A 27,971-nucleotide genomic window follows, 5' to 3' on the forward strand; every position below is an offset into this window, starting at 1 on the left:
AGTCCACAAATGTCAACTTGAGATGTGTGAATGAAAACATGGCGGATCCAGAAGGAGTGACGGATGAAATGGAGAAGAAGATGGAACCAGAGAATATTACTGGAGCCGCTGTGAATATAAAAGAAGAAAATAAATCAGAAGAACCTGCAGATGATTTGTACGAAGTTGAACGCATAGTTGGAACTTCAAAAGTGCATGTAAGTTTTGTTGAAAAACTCGTCCTACATTTCATTATCAGTCAAAATGCAAGCTGTTCAGACATTAATGTAATTGATCCATGCATTAAATGTTACAAATAATTACTGTAAATTCATTGCACTGATGTTTTTAAGAAAGTCAAAATAAAGATATGCTTTTAAGAAACCACTTTTAAAAATACAAACAAAGAAGACTACATTAGTGTTTTGACAGGTGCCCTAGAAAAATGGTTCATTGGGTCAGACTAGAACATTGACGTATCATAACACGATTATCAATAACGAAAGATTATACTTGTAACTAAACTAGGAATCAAAACAAGATTGGAACACAACGTTGTTTATAAACATCATTATTATGTGAATAAAATTTACACATGTTGTCTTAGACTGGTCTGTAACTTCTCACCTCAAAAGGTCAAACTTTTATCTTTCAGAGCTTGCCAATATCATGCAAAATTTTGAGATGTTGTGTGATCCTATCTCTCTAATTCTTACTCGATTTATCCTTTTTGACCTGCTGATTATTTTTATTTAATCAACATGTGGTTTGTTTGATCTCACTTCTTCAGTGTACAAAATTCGATTATGACGTCTTACTTTTCTCTGAAATTCCTATTGTGACATCATGAGTAAAGGTGACCATGTCTGATGACGTGTGTGTCGTCTCGTAGAAAGAACACATATTTTTGCAGGTTTCTCAAAACAGAAGGATTCAGATTGTTTGCATATTGTCTTGAAATCCTTATAGAGAAAGAGATTTCACCACCAAATCTCGTGCAATAATATATTTATCCACTCGAGACAGTTAAATATTTATATTATCAACCCTCCATTAGCCTCACATTTAAAATTAGAAAACTGAACTAGTGGATAAATATCGTATCACACTCGACTAGTGGATAAATATTGTATCACACTCGACTAGTGGATAAATATCGTATCACACTCGACTAGTGAATAAATATCGTATCACACTCCATGCAGTGGTAGAATCTATATTTAAACACATGCAGTCTAATGTCAGAGCTATTTCAGGCTTTTCAATTTGATTTGCTGTGATGTTGACAAAAGGGAAACAATTGATCCTAACACATTCTACCATGTACTAGAATGAAGGCTGGCTGTGATAAAAATTACAAGATTTATAAGAAAAAAATCCTGAAACAATTGCAAAAAATCATCAAATTAATTAGTCAAATATCGATTTTATTTACTTAGATATCACAATTTGGCAATTTCATGTTAACTCTACAAATTTCAAACCTACATGTATCTGGTATTAAAAATAAATATGGGAAAGGCGATATATATGAACAGTGAAATATCTGTATTTTGGGATATATGGGGAAGACAAGTTTTATGCAGGGGGTATCTGCTTATATAAAGGGATCCACAAGTAGACTACTAGCTATAGGTATTCACAGGAGTGCCCATGGTACGGGATAATTTATCGATGGGATGCAACCACACAGAGGTGCTATAACAACGAGTAGTAATTTATGTATTGTAAATGGGTCTAAATACAAAAAAGAAGATGTGGTATGATTGATGGTGATCATGAGACAACTCTCCACAAGAGACCAAAGTGACACAGAAATTAACAACTATAGGTCACTGTACGGCCTTCAACAATGAGCAAAGCCCATACTGCATAGTCAGCTATAATAGGCCCCGAAATGACAATGTAAAACAAATAAACGAGAAAACTAACGGCCTTATTTATATAAAAAAATGAATGAAAAACAAATATGTAACACATAAACAAACGACAACCACTGAATTACAGGATCCTGACTTGGGACAGGCACGTACATAAATAATGTGTCGGGTTAAACATGTTAGCGGGATCCCAACCCTCCCCTAACCTGGGACAGTGGTGTAACAGTACAACATAAGAACGAACTATAAAAATCTGTTAAAAAAGGCTTAACTCATCAGATGGACTAAAATACAGGTGGAAGTAAAATCTTCATTTCCTGTTAAAACCATAATGTAAAAATTGTGTACTGTCAGATCTTTTTGTCTAAAATATGAATAATCCCATTTGGTTTACATCTTATAAAATTGTCATAGCTATAGATACTAACTGCAGGGAAATTTGATCAATGGGTTATGTAGAGAAGCAACAAATACTAAGTCTAATTAATTATGTATTTGGTTTGAGTTAGGGACTATACCCAAGCTGGGCAAGCCATGTACATGTGTAAGTGAACAGAGCGACCCCTATTCTCCCATTTTAACAAATTTTGTATGTGAAATCTATGTTACCTTGGGAAACCATAGAAATATTTGTGGTATATTTGAGATTCAAGTTACATGTAGGTATTTAAAAAAATATATCTGCAAATTTAATATTAGAATACATGTACAGTCACTGTTGTAGGAGGAGTACTGTGATAAATAATATAGAAAAATATTCTTTTTAACATATTTTTATAAGTTTAATACAAATAGTGGAGCAAGGAATGAAATTTCTACACAAAATAACTATACATTTTAAACATTCTTTTCTTGTGGGAATTTGTGTTTTCTGATTTGGTTTGATTTTTTTAATGAAAGTTAACTTTTCCATTAAAGCTGAGGTCATTCTTTTAACCATCCCAAGTAAAAACACTGTCCACTTCATATTATCAGACAATAATATTGTATTTCATTAAATGTTGATATCTGACGCCAATTATACCACAACTTGTCAGCCTAACCCTAAAAAATTTAAAGGTCTTTGTGCAGAGTGACTAAGAATAAATATACCGTTAAGGACAGGTAATGCGCCATTCATGTAAATCTCTACTGTAAACTACATATATATATCTAGGTAAAAGTGTGTAATCCTACCAGGTGTGAAAACTATATGAGGTGGAAGGTCGCTGACCCTCCTGTGTGGGCGAAGATATTTATATCATTCCAGTACAGGGCTCATTTGGGTGGACATGGGCTCTCCAGACTCCAGTTATAAATAAATATTATAAATCATCAAAAGAAGGCAGATTGCAAATTCAATTATTGTTTACCTTTTACTAAGGTTATCCTACATACAGATGTAAGGTTACTAGGAAACTCAATAATTGAATTGGTTTCCTAATACTGATTTTACTGTAGGTTTAACCAGTTGAGTGATCATGATGAAAAGGTACCAGTGTAAAAATCCAATAATTTGTCCTTTATAGGACATAGGGAAAGTTCATTTTATCTAGCTGAATGGTCAATCAGCAGATCAGTGACTGACCTCAATATTTGATGTGGATCTAATATTAGCATCATAATAAGGAAGAGTTCAATACACTTTCTGGCTTGGAATTTTGACTTTCGTCCAATCTTTTCTAGTCAACATATTTACAAAAGAACATTAGAGCTATAAGCACAGACTGAGAGTATACTAGACATGTACTGTACATCCAATTGACATGCATACACCTACATTTACATCATGTACATGTACAAATGTGTATACATGTATTATAATCTCTAATTAAAAACTATGTGTACTGGCATGGTGATTTTAAGAGGACAAATTACTATGACATTAATGTTATTTTTTACCCATGAGGCCTAGATATTTATATATATATATCTATCAGTCTACATGTGACAACTCTGTGACTGACATTCTCCGTTGGATAACCTAGGGTTATACTAGACTAATACTGAAAATTTATATATATTTTGTCAAGTAGATGTAATGTAATACTTGAGTTAAGATAAAAAGTATGATTGTTATAAGCTTATACCCAGTTACAATGTAGAAAGCAAAAAAGACAATTTTAATTCTGTACGTAATATGTAAATTGATCAATGAAACCAAAAGAGACCAATGCATATATATGGTTCTTGCAAATTTACAATACAAAATCATGTGTATTAATTTATTACTTTTTATAGCAAAAATATGCTTTGAAAATGCATACATGTAGTCATGTACATGTATAACTTTATTAAATAACCAAAAATAAATAAAGATTAGATTTAAACAATTAAACTAAACATTTAAACCCAGGATAAAGGTATTGGTTTTACAGGTATGTAATGTTATGTAATAATTGACACATAATTGATGACCTGTACTTGACCTGTCAATAAATGTCACTACTAACAGAGGGACTGTTTCAGAACTTATTTTGAGCTGATTGAATTTGAATTTAAAAAATACTCACTTTCATTTTACGATTTTATTGTGAATTGAGACAAATTTTCAGGTCCCCGCTTAGATTGAAGGTAAAACACTTCATGTTCATGGCAAAGTAAAAACCAATTCCTTCCTACACTCATCATACTTGGACTTGTTTACTATTCTTCTTGAAAAAACTCTATAAACATACCTATTTTGAGTTTGTCTTGATGTAAAATAAATAAAGCTATATATATATACATGTAAATAAATGTACATTTTCCCTGCAAAATAGTGAGTCTATCAACATGATAAACTGAAAAGAATGAAAAAGAAATGTGTATAGTGTATTTACTCTTTTGATTGTCTTTGAGTTCAATATTGCATCTGACTATATATTAACAGGGTGTGATTCAGTACAAAGTCCGATGGAAGGGATATGGTCCAATGGACGACACATGGGAACCGATAGAGAACCTACAGAGTTGTCTAGATGTTGTGGAAGCCTTCAACTTAAAGAAGAGAGAAATGCAGAAGAAGAGAGCAGAGGAACGACAGAAGAGAAAGGTAATCCTTATACTTACTTAAAATTTGGTATGATCTCAAATATTCCCATGTTATTTAGAGGAGAATGGCTAGGTGTCCTTTTTGGGGTATAGGGTCGAAAGACAAATAGAACCATCTACTTATTTGAAATTTGGTATGATCTCAAATATTCTCACATCATTTAGATGAGAATGGCTATGTGTCTTTTTTTTAAAAAAAAAAAAAAAATATAAACTGTATGTTAGCCTTTTACAATTGTAGCTTATAAATTCACCAAATAAATAAAAGAATGGTAGCCTATTTAACTCAGCGTATTTTGTATTAAACAATTCAATGTAATTAAATGTTGAACAAAATAATAGTACAAATGTATGTATAAAAATGTAATTGTTTTTATGAAATTTTTTGTAGGCAATGATGGAAGGTACAGTTATTTCAGAAGATGATTCTTCACAAGATGGCCCGCTAACTGAATCACAGGGAGGTCTTAAAGATACTTTCTGGAGAGACTTAGAAGAGGGACGGGTCAATTTGTTTGACACAGACATGTATTCAAGGGTTAAAGGTGGTGGTCGTGGACCAAGACAAGAAAGCAAAACTAAAGAAACAAATGACATTTCTTTTGGAAATGAAAGAAAATCAAGTTCTAAGAGGAATAAAAGTGTTTCTAAGGAAAACTCTTTTAAAGAAAGCAATAAGAAAAAACACAGTTCTGTTAGAAATAGAAACCGTAACACTAAAAGTAAAAAGTACGCGATAAAAAAAGAACCAGAAGGAAACGACATGGAGGCTTTTAGCTGCTCCTCGTCTGATGATTACACAGATGATAAAGGAATTGATGTTCATGATGTGTGGCATAAAACTTTAAAGGTCAGTAGCTGTGGATGTTCATTATGAAATGTGATTGGTAAACTAACAATAACCAATATATTTTCTAACAAAAAATAGTTCATTTTGTGATATATGTAATCACAGAATTATTTTCCTGAATTTTTATTATCAATACTAATACTTGTATTTAATTTGCAGTTTTAGAGTCTGCTGCCATCTTTTTGGTAAATGCCTGTAAACTATTGGTCAAGATTTTTTAATCTGGGCGAATTCTTTGGCTCTTTTTTACTTACTTTAATGTAATAAACAACATATTTTTATTTTGACATCCAATATATTGATTAGGGTGCTCAAGCATAACAAAAATAAAATGATGCTTGGATAAGTTTTATATAAAAAAAATAGTTTCATTAATTTTCCCCGTCAATGCTGTTGGTTAAGTATGATTCACACTGAAATTTCTGGATAGAAAGGTATATATATATGGTGTTTCTTATTTTTGTCACAAAAAGACACAACACACATTTTACAAATCATAAAGCAAAAGAATATAAGAATCACTGTTCTCTGAATGCAATATAATGATATAAGAATATATAAATGTTTCATGTTGAAATACACAAAGCCAAGAATGTGCCAGATGGATACACACTGTAGACCAACAAAAATTGAGAAGTGCTCTTTCCCAACTTCAAAAAGTCCCCTGCCCTCCACTTGCACACTCCTGTTGTATCATTGACTTACTATACATACAGTTGTTGTCAGTTATAAGTCAATGTATTAGGCAATTAATTGTTGTTGAAACATCATACATTTGATTATTATCATTAATGATTATCAGTTGTAAAAGTCTTTAATAGACCCCCAATGCAATTGACCAATAGTATTCATAGAAATAATACAGTTTGTATGTTTATATGTTTAGCTATGTCGTAGATATCTATATTTATATTGATTAAGAAAAGTGTTCATGTATATATATGATATAATATTTATATTTTGTAGATCAACCTGATATCTGTTACAGACAATTCACAAAACAGTAAGTTTTATAATTACCATTTCACGATCGTCCTTAACCAAAAAATGTTAACTTATAACCTTCAAAGACACAATTTTTTTTATATCTTTTTGATAGTCTTTATTGAAACGCAAAATGAAAAACTTATATAAGAAGATAACTCAACGCTAGAAGTATGGAATATTTAATTGTTGTAAATTGTTTTACTTTATGCATATATATATAATTTGTAGTTATTATCCAGAGCTTGATATTCCCCTTTAGTTTACCTTTTAAAATACTTAAATTTACATGTTATTTCTTTAAAATGTTTACATTAACATTGAATCGAGGTGTATGATAACTTTGTATTATTTTCAGAAACAGAAAGAAATAGTTCTTCATCTCATCACAGATCAGACAAACATAAAAGTGACAAGTATACTAGTGTGAAATCAAGGACTGTTCATAAAACAGAGGACAAAAATAAGAAACACACAATTACAGGTTTATCATCCAAAAGTAAGAAAGATCCAGTTGAAAATATTAAAAAAGAAATTGACAACCCAGCCAGTCCGCTTAAGTCTTATTTATCAGGGGAGAGTACCCCACCGAGAAAAATTTCTGTAGAATCGCCATGTTCCAGTTCATTAGACAGTTTCACAGATAAATTAGTTGATGAGTTCTCAGAGACATCCAGCACGAAACGTAAATATAGTTCTGATTTAAATACTCTTAGTGAAATGAGTGAACGGCCATGTAAACAACAGCGAAAAGATTCTGTGGACAGTGGACTTGGTAGTTGTAAAAGTATGTGTAGTGATTCTTCAGACAAACACAAACTGTGGAGGAAACCTATAGTAGAATTATTCACAGCACCGTTAGATGATATTCTTAGTGGATCTATTTTACCATTTCTACCAGAGACTACTAAAGCACAAGAAAGAGGTAAGAACTAATATTGCCACATGATTGCACCATCTTAATTGGACAAAAAATTGAATGGTTTAATGTCAAATTCTAATCAATACATGTCATGCATGTAATTCGTTCAACAATCAGATAAACTAATATTATAAAAATTCTGCATGATAACTGAAACAAACATGCAAGTTAATGCAACAAAGTTACTATAAAAAGTTGTTTGATTTATTACCTATTATAGCTGTGGAGCCTGGACATGGTTCCAAAGGTTACAGAACACATTTTAAATTCACCCTGGCCTTTCTCATTGATCTTATAAAAAAGTATTACTGTATTAAACATGGGGGAATTATCTTAATTTGACACAAAACAAAAAAGAAATTTATATGATTTCATCTTGAATTGCAGTTTCTGTCGAAATTGCTTTTTGTGGGTCTTTAAAAGATTCAATGAGAGAACATTCTGTATAGAATATATATAACGGCACATTACAAAAACTAGTCACATACATGTACAACATGTAGTAATGAATTGAAGACTTTTAAAAACAAGTATATATTGTATGCATGTGTTTAAAACTTTTCAGGTGCTGATAGTTTGGATATTGAGCTTGATGATGTGGATTAGAAACAAGTTTATATTGTACATGTATGCATGTGTTTATAACTTTTCAGGTGCTGATAGTTGGTCCGAGTACACAGTTATTTCGTAGTGCATTTCTTTTAGACAATAAATAAAAATTAAAAAAATCCCACCTGCGCTTTCTCAATATTTTTACAGTGTGTTGTACTACTTTTGGGACAAATTATATCAAAATTATAGAAAACTTCATCAGCTCTAACGCAAAATATGGACAATTTTATGTTAAGGGGGGTCTTGAAATCTTTTGACAGCTTCCGAAGTGCTAATTTTTGACCTTTTTCAGCTGGACTTAATCACTACTTTACATTAATATTTGTTACCCAAATGTTTTTACAGTGTCATTTCAACCCCCTTCTTGCTATATGAGGCATAAAACACGGAGAAATAAATTTGGAAGGGGTATAAAAAAAAATTGGCAAGTAACACAATGTTCACAGAATCACACTAACGACTATATTTGTGGACAACGAAAATCAAAGGACGATAACTGTGTACTCGGACCAGTTATGATATTGAGCTTGATGATGTGGATTTAGACAATTGTACGCATGTGTTTTAACTTTTCAGGTGCTGATAGTTTTGATATTGAGCTTGATGATGTGGATTTAGACCAGTTGGACCAGGAACAGGTATGTACACTCACATGTATTAACTACATTAAAGATATCTATTTATTAAATTAAAGTTTGAGGGGTGTAAGGGAAAGCAGTAAGTCAGAAATCTAAAGTAAGAAGGAACATGTAAGCCAAACCGGGACATTTTGGTTTTCCCGTTTAAATGGTTATACACTAGGTTTTTTTGGGCCCTTTATAGCTTGCTGTTTGGTGTGAGCCAAGGCTCTGTGTCGAAGGCAATACCTTGACCTTTAATGGTTTACTTTTATATAAATTGTTGCTTGGATGGAGAGTTGTCTTTTTGGCACTCATACCACATCTTCCTATATACATATATTGTGTTTGAAGAAAGACATTTCAAGTACATAACATTACTGAAGGCTAGAGCCCTTTAAGATTGCTATGGAAATATGCTGGACATTAATAGTTAGAGCTATCACTTCATTTTAATTTGAATATATATATGTCAATAAATCTTTAAGACAGTTGTGATTTTTACAAAATTATATACTTTCCTGAATATACAAAATGTACTTTAAAAGAATATGTGAAAAATCTTTATTAGAATTTTGTTACCAGGATGTACATAAAATTAATGAATTGTGACATTTTTCCATCAGTTAAATGTTAAACTTTTGTATGAAATGTATGAGAAAATTATACTGCATGGAATCAACATATATAATTTTTTCTTATCATTAATAAATCTAGTCTGTTAACATGTTTTAATACATAAATTTTCATTTTGAAGGGGGAAAAAAATAATTTGATCATTTTGAATAACATTTTTTTGTGCACACATTATTTGCCAAATAAAGAGATGTTGACGACATAGAATTAGGCATTATGGAAAAGCTACATCATTCATTATTGCTGATTAGAGAAGATTGAATGACTTTTATTGGTTTATTGATTTGTATGAATATAGGTCATTGGTCTAGAGAATATTGACCTAAATCTATATTCTTATATCTTTGACCTATATCAGATAGGTATTTTCGCCTTATTGCGTCAATGATTTTGTAATCCAATAAAATACATTTTTCTGTAGAATTACCATGATATGAATTCTTTATAAAATATCAAGATGGTTCTCAATTTGTATAATTATAAATAATATCATTATCCGGACCTGTTATCATTTTCCTGGAATTTGAAGTCAGAAAGAATTGCACAACAAATCTTACACAATTCTGTCATGAAATATTTGTCACTGAACCTTAATCACACAACAGTTAATCAATTAGGAGTTTCAGAATATATACAGTATTTCACTGCCTGGCACAGTTAAAGTCCTTATTTGTTTATGAGGACAAGTGTAAAATTAACTAGGAAAACTTGCTTTATAAATGCTGTGTATTGCTTTCAATAAATCTTTTATTTGTGTATTTCTGTTTTATAACATAATACAACTTGTACAATGGTGATACAATAGTAACTATATCAGCCTTAGACATATAGATATTCTGTGGTTTTACAGAAGACAAGTTCTAGTCAGTATCAGATCTAGAGAGAATTACACACTCAGATGAGTTATATATATGTGCTGACATTATTGAACTAACGTAGAACTAGGCCTATTGTACTTTCTATATACTTCCTGTTTAAGCTTGATTTACGTTATGTTTAATTCCGCATACTGAATATATATATAACATTTATATGTCTATAGACAATCCTTGATGATCAAATACCAATTAAATTTTCTGGTTGGCTGTTTTCTAGACTTATATAAAAACTATTGATTAAGTTGAGATATTCTGAGAAGGCATTCTTACTAATTGATAATTGTATACAAGGAGACATGTACACATATGTGCATAGAAAAATGGATTCTTACCAAATAGAGAACAATATATTGTACATTATTGGAAAATACTTCTTGGGGTCATATTCACAGCAATCAATACATAAGGCATACATTTTATAAATATATAAACATCGGAAAAGGATAACATGTGAAAACAAATAGAAGCATTTCAAGCAGTTCAGCCAAAAGGGGGTCCATACTAATATTTAAAAAAAAGGCTGAGGCCCAAAAATAGGATATCTTATGGTCATTCCCCCCTCCCCAATTATTATATTAAAAGAATTTCATCTTCCAGATGATTGGGAAAACTTGTGAGATGCCTAGCAAGTCTACCCCATGGCCATTACCCTTTAAATTATGGATGATTGACAGATGGAATAAAGAATGATGTTGAAAACCCCCTTTAAAACCCTCTTTGTAATTGTGCAATTCTGCAGTTGTATAGAAAATTGATTGAAAAGGTCTCCCGCAGACATTGATCAGCAGACTGGAGTAAAAAATCAATACTTCTTCCTTCCTGATTGTACTCTTATATAACGGGGGTTTTACTACACATAGGGCAAAAATCAATCTACATAGAACAAGGCTTATTCTGAAACAAAGATAAATGTGAAAGGTTTCAATAGTAGGCTGATTTTATCATGGGTAATGGGGGTCTTGGTATTTCCGTTAAATGTCATTCAGTAATAAAATTGAGTTCATCAATATCAAATCTTTACAGGTTTGACATATGTTTGAGAAAAAAATCAAAGAGTTTTTGACAAATGATTTAAGAGTCTTGAGAATTGCAGAATCAATGAATAATCTCAAGAAATTGTTTTTGAAAGCCGTATTTTGTTACCAGGTGCATAAAGTTTGAATAGTGCTTAAGTAGCCGATCGATATTGTACTGTTAACATCTAATGTTGGTCAATAATCATGTAGCAGTGGCTTATCAGATGTAATTTCTAACTTGTAATTGACGAAAACATCAGACAGGTTAATCAATATTGCCTCCAGGTCAAAAAGGTCAATGGAATGGTACAAAATGATTTGGAAAGCCCCCCTGCAGCTACATCAATATTGTAGTCTCAAAAATATGAACGTTTAATTGATCAGCTAAGAGGATTGACTTTCAAACATTAAAAAATAAATTGTAATTTGCTGTATTTTATGAAATATTTGGCATTAAGGCAAGCTTTTGATCTTTGAGATTATTTGTTTTGTTCAATAAGTATCAATTAGATATGGCAGTCTCAAGTAATAAAATGTGATATGTGGGTGCAATTGTAAATCTATGGGAAATATATATAAATTCCATGAAAAATTAGAAAATTAAATATTTATCTCAATGTTATGTACATAACCATAGTTTCTGACCAATTATTTGCAGAGAACCCAAGTTATATTTTGTATGATATACATATAAAGCATAGGAGCTTGAATTTATTAATCTTTGTCAAAATATCATTATCAAACTCTGAGGCCATCATGGGCATGTATATAGGATATGAAATTAAAGTAGCTTGTGTATTTGATATTGTAAAAACTTTTCATTGATAGAAGTTCAAACTTCTCAGTGGAAGAACTTGGTGTAAAGGGGAGGGAAGGTAACTGTCCTCTTTTTATGGCTTTAATTATAGAATGTAACCATCTTTATTATACTTTAAGATTAAAAATTCATGTTAGATTGCAAGATGGTTTATAACGTATATATGCTTGTGAGTCAAAGTCAAACAATAAACTAAGGGGCTGGGGAAATCATGAAATCAATAGTTCATTGTAATATAAGCAGAAAAAAAACACTTAAATTTTGAAAATATAAATTTCTTGTACTTTACCAAGAATATTTGCACAAGTTTGTTGGTGACATATGTTACAGTATGTTACAGGCATGCATGTTTAAAAAAATCTATATTATTAAAATTTGTTTTAATTTGTTTATCTTACATTTTTTACAGGTGTGTGAAAAGACAACAGATGGAACAGCAATATCAGATGGTTTGTACTTAATCATAAGTACAGAAATAAATCATATATATCTTTTATACAGTTGGAACCCCCCTTAATTTTTGGACGATCAATGCATTTGAATTAGGACTTATCATGCTTAATGGTTGGAACCCCAACTTTATCCTTGGTTGGGAACCCTCCTTTTGAAAATAGATGGATCCACCCCTGCTATATATGGCATTGTAACTGTGTGAAATTAATCCACTTTATTTATTTTAATGAAATTCTGATTGTATGATGTTAAGAATTTACAAATCAAGGTTTTTAAAAAAATCCAGTCAATGTTGTCCATGGGCACTGAGAAATCATTTTTATAAACATTGAAAAAGGGGGTACAAATAGGATCATAGTGAACAAAATTAGAGGGTAAAATGACAACACACTCATGTATAATTTTAATTGAATACAATAAAAATCAATTTGATCAATTTATAAAACAGGAAGTGACAATGCCCTTATTGACTCGAATGATCGATAAGGGTTATAAGAAAATCTTTTTTGTTGTTATGTAATGTGTAATATGGTGTAACATGCGATTGTGTAAAAAAAACAACCCAAAAAGCAGATTGTAAGAGCTGAAGTTACCAACAAATAACTGTATATCTAGGGCTGTTCCATTAAAACATACATGAATGATACCAAATAAATTTAAATGCACTTTGGAAATGGGATAACCACCTGTATAATGTACATAGGCAATTAAGAATATTACTTTCAGTTTTACTTTAATATATATAAAAGCATATTTAGCACCAACCCTTGTTAAGATTTTGAAGTGCCTTTAATGGTTTTTTTCATTAAATATTCCTTCAATTTTCTCTGACAGCGCTTCAGAAATGCCATATGAATAAATTGTTTTGGTAAAATAGTAATCTATACTTCCGTTTTTAAAAGTTTCATTTGGATGTCCAAAACTGAATACATGTATATTCTATACTATGATTTTTAATAAACATGATAAAATTACTACCATTATTTTTCTATGTCCCAACAAATACAATAAAGAAGGAATTGTAAATGTCTCAACCTTGTTTAAAAATTTACAAACTCTCTTGTTTTGCTCTGCAATCTGTAATTGTATTTGATTAACAACTAAAGATGCTAAAATAGGTAATGCATGATCTTATAATTTATCCAATCTTTGAGGTTCATGAAATTTCATTCACTGGTTTAAAGTTGTCTTTTGTTGGTTTAAGTAGAAGAATGGGCAGATATTCTTTTCTTGGTTATAAATATGATTAAAAATGTTGCTTTTCTTGCAGATAAATTCCGCCAGGCTGTGATGGAAGGAGATTATGATTTGGTTCGACGAGCACTGGACAGTAGTAAGAAGTTTGGGGTAGAAGATGCTGACGATATGGGAATTACATTACTGATGTACTCCGCTCAAAATGGTAAAATTTCTGATAGAATTATTTGAAAATTAAGCAGAAGTGACAAGAATTATTTGAAAATTAAGCAGAAGTGAAAAACCTAACATTTTGACACAAAAATCTGAATATTTAGCTGAAATACTTCAAAATCAGTGAACACTTTTCGAATACAGAGATTTTGAAATGCACTGATTAAGAAGAAGAAAAAAATGTAAGTGATTTGAGAGATGTAAATGATATAGTAGAACCATGATATGATAAAACAAAGCCATAATATGAAAAGAACAGTGCTTTTATTCATCAAATATGAAACATTCTGACGTTATTCACTTAAATGAAAACAGTGAAAATATTAAAATCAGTTGTCAGTATTGATTGATGCTGTATTAGTGCCGATATAATGACTTTTTAACAACTGTAATTAAAACAGGACATTATATTAAATAAAGCTTCTTTTAAGAACAACATACCTTCAGTTTTCAAACAACTATGGTAAATCATTTGTTTTTGGTAGCTAGATGTCTCATTTGTAATCATTTAATATTTTCATACTGAGCTGAACAAGATATTCGTTATGATATTTTTCAGGTTATGATGATATTGTAGAGTTACTTGTAAATAACAAAGCTAATGTGAATGCTCAGATGAAGAATGGTACTACGTCCCTAATGTTAGCTTGTGAACATGTAAGATTTAATACTACCTTTCTGTTAGCACAAGTTTTTAGATATCTTGAAATAAAATTTGAAATAATGTGGATTCATCTTTTTTTGTGTGTGCCAATTTTCATGGATTAATAAAAATTGTATTTTCACAGGTAATTTTTTTTGTGTCTACATACAAATTTAAGGAAAATATGACTGCTATAAACAATCAAATTGTGTTTCACCTGTACCCTCACAAATTTGTATCCCACAAATAATAGAGATTCCACAGTATTTATAGTACTTACAAGTATAACATGTATAAGACAATATTTACTGTTTTTAATTCCCAATTCTTGTTAAAGTAGAAAGATTGATTAGTTTGAGATAGGCCAAATCAAACATTTAGTATTACTCCTATGACATTAATAGATAAGCATCTATAACATTAAGATGGGCCTTACAATAGAATCCATCTGTATAGTAAATAGAGAATCATTAATAGCCATTCTTTTAACTCACTATATTGTACACATTTATTGAACTTGTTAACAAATATTAACAGCAAATAGAAAGAAAAACACCAAACAATGAACTGAATCTGTGGTATTATTGAAGAATAAATCTACCCCCACATTTAGATCTGTAACCATGTTCTTCAATTATAAATGAAATCCCATACCCAATTCATTATTAAAATTTGGACAGAAATTTAATGAAATTAATTGATATTCATATTTTTTAGTTTGTGTGGGTTCATATCAGATTTTTGATAAATTTCCTTTTTTGGTAGTAGAATGGGATCTGATACATTGCATAATATCTACAATTACTAAATTAATCAATATGTGCATAGTAATTAGAGAACAGTTACAATCTCACAGAATCCTACTGTTTTATTGTTTTTATACAAATTAATTTCTCAGCATAAAATCCTGAATATTATTACATCTTACAATACTTGCTGTTGTCATCAGACATAGATGATAAATAACTATGATAAGGTATAGCCAATGCCATTCAGCTTTTTTGGAATTTTGGGCAAAATTTTATATATCCCAGGGTTAAGAAGGATGGGGTGTTATTTACACTCAAAACAGATTGCCGGATTTTTTGCTGCATAAGAAATAAAACTTATTATACAAAGATTGACAAATCTATTTGTATTTACAGGCCCACATTTGTACAGTTGCACTGATGGTTGAATTAGGAGCTAACATAAACCTTGTGCAGAACACAGGAGAAACTGCTCTCATGAAGGTAACATTTATAGGCCCATAAAACTTTCGAGTCAGTTTCTTGTACTTATACTCCAAAATCAACCAATCAAAATGCTGGATTTCATGTTTCAAACATGATCTTTGTGCTCCGAGCACTGAGCAAAGTTTTATGACTTTTACCCTAGATCAGTGTTTGTTATGATGTGTAATCCTTTGAGATGTACATGTGTCCAAAGAGTTATTGAAGAGAAATGATACAAAAGACATCTCTCCTTAAAAATTTGACACAAATTTAAATTTGACACAAATTTGAATTTGATATATTCAGAAATGTACCTTTGTGCTAACTTTTCAAGATGTTTTAATTCGATATAGCCCCTTTGAGGTAAAATCATGAAGTCTTAACTTTAAATACTTTTCCAAAAGATTAGAAAAAAGAAGAAAAAAGATGTTTTCACTCTGAATTTTGTAAAGTGTTCCCAAGTTTTATAACTTTTTATACCCCCGCTTTAAAAAAGGGGGGGTATACTGTTTTACCTCTGTCTGTCAGTCCGTCCGTCCGTCCGTCAGTCAGTCCGTCCCATGAAACTTTCGTCATATTTTTCTCAGGAACTACACATCCACCCTTTCTGTAATTTGGTATCAACATTTATATATGTCCGCCATACCGTGTGATGCGTTTTCAGATTCATCAATCGACAACTTCCTGTTTACCGAACACTTGTATGATTTTACACATGATAGCCAAGTTGAAAATTTTCGTCACATTTTTCTCAGGAACTACAATACAAGGATTTCTGAAATTTGGTTTCAGGATTTATATAAGTCAGCTATACCGTGTGATGCGTTTTCAGATTCATCAATCGACAACTTCCTGTTTACCGAACACTTGTATGATTTTACACATGATAGCCAAGTTGAAAATTTTCGTCACATTTTTCTCAGGAACTACAATACAAGGATTTCTGAAATTTGGTTTCAGGATTTATATAAGTCAGCTATACCGTGTGATGCGTTTTCAGATTCATCACTTGACTACTTCCTGTTTACCGAACACTTGTATGATTTTACACATGATAACCAAGTTAAAAATTTTCGTCACATTTTTCTCAGGAACTACAATACAAGGATTTCTGAAATTTGGTTTCAGGATTTTTATAAGTCAGCTATACCGTGTGATGCGTTTTCAGATTCATCACTCGACAACTTCCTGTTTACCGAACACTTGCATATTTTTACACTATTAATATTATCCACTTGCGGCGGGGGTATCATCAGTGAGCAGTAGCTCGCAGTTTCACTTGTTTTTTAGGCAGTTTCCAAAATCATTATTAGCAATATCACAAAAACAACACCCTAAACTACGATGTGTTAATATCTTCCCCTGCTGGTGTTGGTTTCTCCTAAGAAAGACAACTAGAAGTGAACATTTATAACATGTGTACTTCTGAAAAATGCTTGTACTTTTGGAAATAATCTATCATCTATTGAAACTTGTGTAATTCTTCAATGATTTTTCTTCCATGAAAGACTTTTTGAAAGGGTTTTATTAACTTATAAAAAAGGAGGAATCATGTTAGAATATAACAATCTCTTGTTTTACAGGCTGTGAGGAGAGGTCATAAACAGATTGTTAGATTTTTATTAGAAAATGGTGCTAACTTCTCTGAGCAGAACAGCTCGGGATATACTGCTTTATCTTATGCCAAAATGATGAGGTTAACTGAAATTGAAGACATAATAGTGGATCATATTAACAGGTAGGATTTTACTGGAATAAAGGATTTTAATTGATCTCATATAGATAAAAGAGGTATTGAACTTATTTAGCTGAATTATCTCTGAATAACTTCTGACGTCAAGCTATAATCACTTTTTAACTTTGTTGTCTTGAGTTTTAAATTGTGATGCAATATTTTTGGAGTGTTGTGTAGTTTTGGGTAATGCCAGACAACTTTGCTTACAAATTTAAGTACAACTATAGAGTATTATATAATCCAGTTTCTTAAATGAATAATTGATATAATTAATTATACTATATGTTTAAACTGGTTACAAGCATATAATGTGATGGGTTTATAACCGTTTTTTTTGTATTCACAAACCTTTTAATACTCTTTCCCTGTGTAGACCATATACCAGAAAACTAAAACACAATAAAACAAGAATGTGTCTATAGTACATGGATGCTCCACTCCCACTATCATTTTCTATTTTCAGTAGACCATTAAATTGGCATTAAAATTAGAAAGATCATATGATAGGGAACATGTGTACTAAGTTTCAAGTTGTTCTGACTTCAATTTCATCATAAACTACCTTGACCAAAAACTTAAAGGGATAGTAGCTACGATTTTGACAAAATTATGAACAAGTTTTAAAGCTGCTAAAATCAAAGATATGTACTAAATATAATCAATAAGATCGCTAGAATGTTTTCATAAACTACAGAAGTGTTAATAATTGATAATTCATATCGTGTTGTGTGCCTATTCATCTCGTTAATTATGCATCGGGTTTACTTCCCGAACTTTGCCGACATAGCGAGTGAGCTAACCAAGATATATATATATAGATACGAACACATGCTTTTTGTTTTCTTACATATTTTATAATTACTCTTTATTAAACGTACATATTTGACGCCATTTATCAAATTATGTAAATAAAAAATATAACAAATACCGGCATATTATTCCAACCCAAGATTCTCCAACAATGACGATATTATACACTTGTTATTACATTTGTATGACCAAACCATGCTGATAATGTATACACATGTTTGTGTGTTAAATCTGGGCCTCCATGAAGGATACACCTCAAGAATAATACTAAAGTTTAGGAAGCTGATTTCTAATTTCTTCTAAGCTGGGAGATTACTGCCCGTAAATTTATAAACATATTTTTGACAATTATAAACACGTTGAGATTTTTTTTCATGTGATCTGGAAAATTTAAGAAATGTAAACATCACGCAAACCGTCGGCTACTTCTGTTTGACTTTGCCTGCGTCGCAGGTGTTTTTAGTGATTTTAATGACCGATCTCATCGACGTTTTTTATTTTTGATTTGCAATAACTTGTCTGCACCTCTTTTTTGTTTCTTTTCTCGCTGAAACTGTAAATTCGCGTACCATTTCCGTGATAACATTCCCCTGTTCGACCATTTTCCCTTCGAGGCACAATGTGCGATTGCGCATTGGGAACTGAAGAGTAAAGGTTATATGAATAAGGGTTGGGCTTAACATGGAATTATTATCTATAGATAATAAATAAATGTAGGTGTTAAACGTTAAAAAGCTTCTAAATGCTCAATTGAACGTAACCAGTAATTGTTTTAATCCTAATTATTTTACTTTTTGTACAAAATCCGGCATATAGATTAAAAAAGTAATTTTAATGAAAATGGTAGCTACTATCCGTTTAAACATGAAGCGGGACAGACAGACGGACGAACAAACAAACGGATGAACCGACAGACGAAACAAATGGATGCACAGACCAGAAAACATAATGCCCATCTACTATTGTGGGTGGGGCATTAAAAAACCTGCACAGTGCATTTACCAACATGATGGTTGCTTATATAAACAAGGAAAGAAAAAAGTGTCCCAAAATACAAAAAAAATTATGTTTTATATTTTCAGTATTCCATATTATCTGTATTCAGAAATAAGTTAAAAACATAATAAAAAAATTTATTGTTTCCAAGTTTTAGGTTACCTATTGATGTTGTATGTGTTTATGTTTTGCAGGCTGACAGCAGAATTTGACAAGCAAGTGCAAGTTACCCTCAACAACACAGCCAAAATAACTAGTGCTTTATTCCCCCTTCAGTGCTTCCCTCTATCTGATGGAGAAAAGTTTGTTGTTAACTTTAAACATGAACTACAGACCAATACTCCAGGTAAGATAAATTGTTTCATTTTCCTGAGTATGTAAAATGCAAGTTAAATTATAGAAAGCATTTTTTTTTGGTAGAAGTTTTGGTTTCATAAAGTTTTATTTCTCAAAATGGAAGATGGAAGAAAAGATTTAGGATAAGGTTGAAATCTATCATAATAATTGAAGGATTTCCTTGACGATAAGGAAGTCCTGCTAATTTTCTTGCAAGAATGCAATTATAAAAGTAAATGATTTCATGCAAAAAATGTTAGTTTATTTCAAATTATTGCACAGTGAAAATGTTTGAAAGAATATTTTGTTAATATACAAATAAATGTACAATAGTTTGATTAAATGATTATATTTTGTAGGAGTAGGTTACTTGTTATTTGTTGCTCATGCCAGGATTACATTATATTTTGTAGGAGTTGGTTACTTGTTATTTGTTGCTCATGCCAGGATTACATTATATTTTGTAGGAGTAGGTTACTTGTTATTTGTTGCTCATGCCAGGATTACATTATATTTTGTAGGAGTAGGTTACTTGTTATTTGTTACTCATGCCAGGATTACATTATATTTTGTAGGAGTTGGTTACTTGTTATTTGTTGCTCATGCCAGGATTACATTATATTTTGTAGGAGTAGGTTACTTGTTATTTGTTACTCATGCCAGGATTACATTATATTTTGTAGGAGTTGGTTACTTGTTATTTGTTGCTCATGCCAGGATTACATTATATTTTGTAGGAGTTGGTTACTTGTTATTTGTTGCTCATGCCAGGATTACATTATATTTTGTAGGAGTAGGTTACTTGTTATTTGTTGCTCATGCCAGGATTACATTATATTTTGTAGGAGTAGGTTACTTGTTATTTGTTGCTCACGCCAGGATTACATTATATTTTGTAGGAGTAGGTTACTTGTTATTTGTTACTCATGCCAGGATTACATTATATTTTGTAGGAGTAGGTTACTTGTTATTTGTTGCTCATGCCAGGATTACATTATATTTTGTAGGAGTTGGTTACTTGTTATTTGTTGCTCACGCCAGGATTACATTATATTTTGTAGGAGTTGGTTACATGTTATTTGTTGCTCATGCCAGGATTACATTATATTTTGTAGGAGTTGGTTACTTGTTATTTGTTGCTCACGCCAGGATAACTGCTCAGGATATTAAATGTCGACTCTATGGACCATGTGCTGTAAAGACTGTTACATTAAATGGAGTCCCACAACCTCCTCTTACTGAGGTAAGTCTACTTAAAAATATTTTAATTTAGCCTTTTTGAAAATAGTCAAACCTGTGAAAAAGACCACATGTTTTTAACAAAAACATTTGTTATAAGACCATGAACTTTAGGTCCTGCTGTAATGCATTTCATAGAGATTGAACTTGTATTTAAAGAGCACCTGTCTTATGAGACCACATTTTTTGCTCTCCCGGAAAGTGGTCTCTTAAAGCAGGTTTCACTGTATTGTGGATGTTGCTGTAAATGGCAAACTGTGAGTAACTAAGTGCCTATGTATGTGAAAGGCAAACAAATCTCAGAGGTACATAATAAAGTTTAGAATGAGTAGGATTTCTTATACTTTAGGCTGCTTGAAGTTGGGAAAGACAGAAATCTTACCTTAGGTTATTTGATTTATGTAAAAGAAGTACATGATGCTAATAACATATTAAAATTTTTTGTAAATATATTTGTAAGATGTATTTCTTTAATGACCTTTCTACACCAATATGAAATCTTGGAAAACTGATTGCTTCAATATTTATGCATAAGGAAGGCTATAATATTTTCACTATTTTATTAGAATACAAATATTTTAGGGATTATAAAAATGATTTGTATTTTTGTTAGCTCTTTGATATTTTTCTAAATGGTTCATTGTCACAAACTAGTTACTCAGAGAAGAAGCAAGAAGACACATAATTACATGTATGTATTCTTTTAGGTAAAATGTGTTATCAGTAGGGTTTTAATTGATTGGGTAATATTATTTTACCATACATTGTAGGAAGCTAACTTTGTATTATCATGCTGCCCACTGCAGAGTGGAAATAATGAGATAATTATAGAGACAGTACCATGTCCAACTTCTAAGGTAAGTAACTAGATTTTATTGCTACTTTGTGAACTTGGGGTAAATGGATATGTTATAGAAAAAAAATTGATGGGGAATATCCATCCCTGACAAAAAATAAATGATAGGGAATATCCATCCCTGACAAAAAATAAATGATAGGGAATATCCATCCCTGTCACAAAATAAATGATAAGGAATATCCATCCCTGACACAAAATCAGTACATGCACTGCAAAAAACTCGAAAGTTATTGTTGTAATTTATCTGTTAAGTGAGGCCTTTGACATGGAGCAAAAAAACTATCACCTCACTACATGTTCAAGACAGCCCCTAACACTGATTACCCTTGACCGTCCATCTGTCCTTCCTTTTGTCCGATCTACTTTTGTTTACACACTCTAACTCTTAGTTTGTATCATACAAATGTTATGAAGTTTAAACTCAATGCTAGGAACCATTCACTCTTATAGAGTTATGTCCCATTTTAACTTTGAAAATTGCACAGTTTGAATGGGGGCATTCATGTTCTCAAACATATCATGCTTTTATCTGAAATAACTTTTTATCTGCTCAACCTTTTGATGTTATACTGGTCTATGAGATGAAAATGGAAGGGTTGAACTTTAATGACAAGAAAAGTTTTATTTGAAACCTTTTAACCTGATAGATCCTTTTATGAATAGTGCTTATATTTGGATTTAATCTTTAAAAAAATAGGTGTGGATTGCAGAACTATGGTAGTCATTCACAATTTTTCTTGGCTAAGTGTAATTAGAGCCAGCCACAGGAACTTAGACATTTTTTCTTTTTTTTTTTAAAGTAAAATCCCTATGTTGACCTTGATCTTTCTTTCTTGCTTTTTTGTGTCATTTGGTTGCTGTCACTTTGACATATATTGCATATTAAACACTGTTTGCAAAATAGTTAAAATGTTTTTGTTTTCTGTCATTTCAGGCCAAACTTGTGATAAGTGCTTACAAAGCTCAGCTATTGGAAATGTAATAAAATTCAAGGTCACAAAAGACATAAAGTTTGAAGTTATGATCTCATTTCTATGATCTCATACCAGATGATATACCAGGAGTAAACCACATCAGCTTAACAAAGAAGACAGGAAACCAGTTCCTTATTTGTAAAATATTCAATAAGGCTACTGTGTATTTTTGTGTCAAACCACAATATGAATAATTTTGGTATTACATCTAAAAAATTGAAAACATTGTTATTCTTTCAATGTATATGTTGTGTAATTGAAATTTGATTGAATTTTTTATCTGAAAATTAGTTAAATATAGTAACAGGTCATAATGCTAATAAGAAGTTAGAATGTCTGGGTTTTTGTTGTGGGATTATATGTATAAAAAACAACTTATAAGAAGTTTGAAGGTTAAACAAGAATGGCTGGGTATTTGTTGTGGGATTATATGTATAAATTACAATCAATGTAAATATGGGTAATTTATCATTGTATGTTTAATGCATACTTAGACATTTTTTTCGTGCTAAATATGATGTTGAAAGTGAACGTGTTTGTTAGTAAAAGAAATATAATATAAAGATGTAAAGTAGGATGTAAATACAGTGTAATTCACTATAAATGTATAAAGAAAACTAGAATGATAAGACACTGCCATTAAATGGTTACCATCCATAGGGATTCAAATTGTGCTATTTCTTAGACTAGCTTATTCTTGCCTCTGTAAATAAACTCCCAGAAAATGTGGTTAATATGTTGTTTCTTTGTAATATAGCTGTATAAAATTTGGAATGACTGCAAACAGGCGTGAATCGTATCTCAAAATGAAAGGCTCTTTGAATCTGCTGATTAATTGAGATGTTAATTTACAGAGATATTATGGGAAGAATTTTCTGAAGATCTATGTACAAGTTTTTCTGTCACTTGTTGATAACTAAAAAGGATATTTAGGAGAAGAAATATTGCATTAACATATCAAGAAAGTAAAATCTACTATTATAATGCTTTATAATCATGACCATTATATGTAAATGCTGCTCATTTTGGTATTGTAAAATATTATGTCTCACGGTTCATTAGACATGGTATTAATGCGAGACTGAAGGCCGCTTCTTTAAATTTATGGTTCAATTTAATATTGTCATAAACATAATCATAATCATGATAGGTAAAATCATATTTTATCAATTGTTTTATAATTTATTGTCATGTTTTTTATACAGTATTCAAAAATTTATAAATTCAAGAAGCTGAATGTCAAATTACTTGTTTACAGAAAACTATTAGGTATATTGGAACATACAATTTATGGTTCGTTTTACTGTAAACAATCAAGATTAATTGATTGTAAAAACAAGTGTCATATTGTTTAATATAAATATTAAATCTTTAAATAAAGCACATGATAGAGATTTTTGTCAAAATATTGTTAAACTCCATTCAATAAATTGTTAAAAGACCTCATGTTATGATATTATAAGACGTTGTTTATTACAAAAGGCAGCTCAAAAGAAAGCCATCAACATAATTAATAATTCCATTTGTAGTTTACTTAGATAGATACCATGTAGATAGGAAATTGTAGTTGATGTTAAATTGTTGAAAAAGGATTGAAAAATTTCTTTGGTATTTCTGTTAAATTTTATAGGCAGTGAATTCCTCATTCGTAATGTACTGTTCTTCTGTGGTCACTTTACAATTTATAGTTTTTTTTTACCCAAGGTCAGTACCAAAGGTCAGTACATACACATACAAATATTTAGTCCATTAACATATTTCATATTATACATATTGAAATGGTTTTCTTGCAAATTAAGTCAAATTTTGTAAGCTGGAAACCATCAAAATTTGGGCATACCATTGAACTGCTGTTGGTACTATCAATTTTGCACATTCGAAATTTTAACATGTTATCATTAAAAAAATATATCTATGTCCTTTTTTTTTTTTTTTTTATTAATGCTGAGTTTGTCTGATATGACAGTTTGTTAACAGTATAAATATTGTACATAAAATAAACCAGTGTTATAGATATAAAATATATGGGCTATACTTAATTGTGGAGTTATTGATTAAAGAATCCCGGTAAATGATGTTTCTTCAGGGTAACACAGGCATTATAGAAATGTACATATTTTGGCTTTGTATGTTGTGTGTATACAATGTTAAGTAAAAATACTGTTTGATTTAACTGTATAACGTTTACATCTGCTTACAGTAAATGGTAATAAATGCAGAATACGTCATGATTAAAATGTAAAATATTTTTAGGTAATTGTTGCTGTTGTCCTCATAAGGAATAAAATCAAAGCCCTTTGTTTCTCTCTGGTTGTTGATTTAATGAAAAAATAGTTTGCAATATTTTTTACTTACCTGAATACATTCATTATGGTGCTTTATATTATTGCTCTCAATTTACTTTTTTGTTTATGATTTGAAATTTTATTACTTGTTACTTTAATATCAATGTCGTAAATTTAAAGAAAAAGGAAATGGACTTGAATTGAGTTTTCAAAACAATAGTTTAACACACATGACAGTGATACATTTATTGAATTTCAATGAAGCTATTAGAAACAAAATCAAAAGAACAATTTTGAAATTTTATTAAAAATTTAATTTTTTCCAAGTTATGAAGAAATTTTTTATAAGTTCTAAAAATAGTTTTTTTTTTAATAATAAAAAAGTGACAAGTTCCATATTCCATTTAGAGTGAAAGTCCATTTCCTCTGTTATTAATGTGATATAGGTTATATAACCAATTAGTACAATCTAGTCATTCATAGATGTATGTCTTTATTTCTCATTTTGTTATGTGACAAGTTACAGTTTAAGAGGTTAGAGAACTATGGGTAATTTCAGAAGTTACAGACTTATCAGTTATTTCATTCTTTGTACACAAAGTTTGAGAAAAATTGTTGCTTTATTTGCCAAAATATACATTAATTATAATTTCCAGAAAGACTAATGAAGAAAGATATATCAGTGGTCTGTGCAGAATAGGACTGGACCATTAATTTTTATGTGGGGAATGCAATTAGTGCAAAAGTTAGACTTATCTCCCCCATTAACTTTAATGGATTCTCCCTTATGAAGGCTTGCTCATTGTTGTGCTGTTGCACTCTTGTAACGTCAGCTTTTCATATAGACCGTTAAGATTCATAACTAATGAACCATTATTCATTATTTTTGTTACGTTGTATTATTTTTATGTTAACATTAGAATAAAAAATGTTTATTTTTTCACTTTAGTTAAAGTTTGATTTCTCAGGGTTATACATGTCTTACAAGCTTCAACTCCATTAAATGATTTTCACCATGCATTATCATATTTATGTGAATTCTAGGTTGGTATTTATATTTCTATTATACTTAGAGGTCACATCACATTGATTTTTTAAAATTTTTTACCTAGAGAGAAAGGTCACAGAAAACTGAATATTGTAACAAATTTATCCTCATTGATTTTTTTTTGGCAAAAAGTGGGTTGCGCTTCTAACTTTTGAGTTTTATCACAGTAAGTTTATTGCTTAACATAAGTTTATGAATAATAGGATGAAAACCAAACAAATTAATATATATTTCTTCCATTAATTTTTTACTGATAGATTTCAATTGTTTTTTTTAAGTTGCTTTAAATACTGAGGGTTATTGCACAAGAAAAGCACTCTTACAATTTTTTGATGGACTTATAATTTATACAGTTTGGGATATTGCTGATTTAAAAAGTAATAATATGTTATGACAATTGTAAAGTTGCAATGTACATACATTTTATCATCTTTTTTTAAAACTTTTATTTTCATATTTTGTATTCAATTTTGCTTATTTGAATTCACTTGATTGTGCAATTATGTCATCATCATTGACTCTATAAATAGATAAGGTATTCAATTGATTCAAAATCAGGATAATTGAAATTGTCAAAAAAAACAAAAGAAACAATAGTATTTTTTTCATTGTCATGTCATTTTTATCAGAAAATCCGAAATTTGATATTTAGATTAAGCCGTGAATGTGTTATACAGTTGTGCATTACAATATAGACAAGGTCAGTAATAATTTAGTTTATAAAATATATATACAGTTAGAAGTTTTATAATTTTATTAGAATCATGTATTGAAATTCCTCAGCTCTTAAATTTTTATAAGTTTATAATTATTTAAAATAGTTAATGGTAGTAATTGACTTCTAAGATTTACACAAATACCTTTATAATTTAAAAAAGATACTTCAAGGAACAATTTAAGATACATTTGAAATTTGTAAACTAAAATATACTTGACATACATATTTTTGATTTTAATTTTTTCTTTATATTTTTTTTTTAGAGTTTGTGTCCACATGGATAATTCTTTGTATTCCAATATCACTGTTGTTTGTTACAAACCTCCTTATTGTTCTAATCTGTTGCTAAACTATTCAGAAGTTTGTGCAAACATTTTGAGATTGATATTTTACTTCTGGGGCATTAATAAATTTGTATTTGTAATTTAGTAGGTGTACATATTAAAAAAATCTTGACTTTTTCAAGTTTATAAAGAAAGTGTATTTCCCTAAAAATAATTATTTTGTTTGTTAGTTATGAGGTTAATGTACACAAAAAACAGAAATGGAACTTTTGTTTACAGAATTTGGAAAGTTTAAGAAATATGTGTCATGTTTAAAAAAAATTATACAAGGCATGAAAGAGTTGTTGCCTTTATTATAGGTATAAAAACCAATGTTTAAATTTTGTTACTTTATTAAGATTATTTATACAGTAATAAAACTAGATGTTATAACTAAAGATGGTTGTTTTGTTTTACATTTTATATCTTCCTGTATGACACCTCCTTGGAGGGGTAAAGAATCCATACAACATGGTCAACATTTCTTATTCTTTGAACAGTTGACATTCATTTAGATTTGATTGTTACAATTTGTATCCATCAGTAGATCTAGAAGCTGGTTATTTGGAGCCTTAAAGCTTAAAGTTAAAATATGCTGTTTCTTATGAAAATGAATTCTTACTCGAATGTTTCATGGAGATAAAAATTAATTTATTTCAATCCTTTATCAAATCTTTGGTTGTGAAATTGGTTCTATCTGAGTTGTCATTACATTTTTTATGCCC

At 30.3% G+C, this 27,971-nt stretch overlaps 1 protein-coding gene across 1 annotated transcript; it reads left to right on the forward strand.

Moving 5' to 3' along the window:
- LOC143048267 (uncharacterized) lies at positions 1-27,644 on the forward strand. The gene is made up of 15 exons (XM_076221847.1): positions 1-197; positions 4,711-4,872; positions 5,263-5,721; positions 6,688-6,724; positions 7,064-7,630; positions 8,816-8,877; positions 12,613-12,652; positions 13,927-14,058; positions 14,626-14,723; positions 15,855-15,941; positions 17,507-17,661; positions 19,659-19,810; positions 20,916-21,043; positions 21,810-21,896; positions 22,833-27,644. Exons 1-15 carry the CDS (start codon positions 39-41, stop codon positions 22,878-22,880), a joined length of 2,373 nt encoding a protein of 790 aa, XP_076077962.1. The 5' UTR covers positions 1-38; the 3' UTR covers positions 22,881-27,644.
- The last annotated feature ends 327 nt before the right edge of the window (positions 27,645-27,971 follow it).

Source organism: Mytilus galloprovincialis, chromosome 10 (genome assembly GCF_965363235.1).
Source record: "Mytilus galloprovincialis chromosome 10, xbMytGall1.hap1.1, whole genome shotgun sequence".
Taxonomy (NCBI): domain Eukaryota; kingdom Metazoa; phylum Mollusca; class Bivalvia; order Mytilida; family Mytilidae; genus Mytilus; species Mytilus galloprovincialis.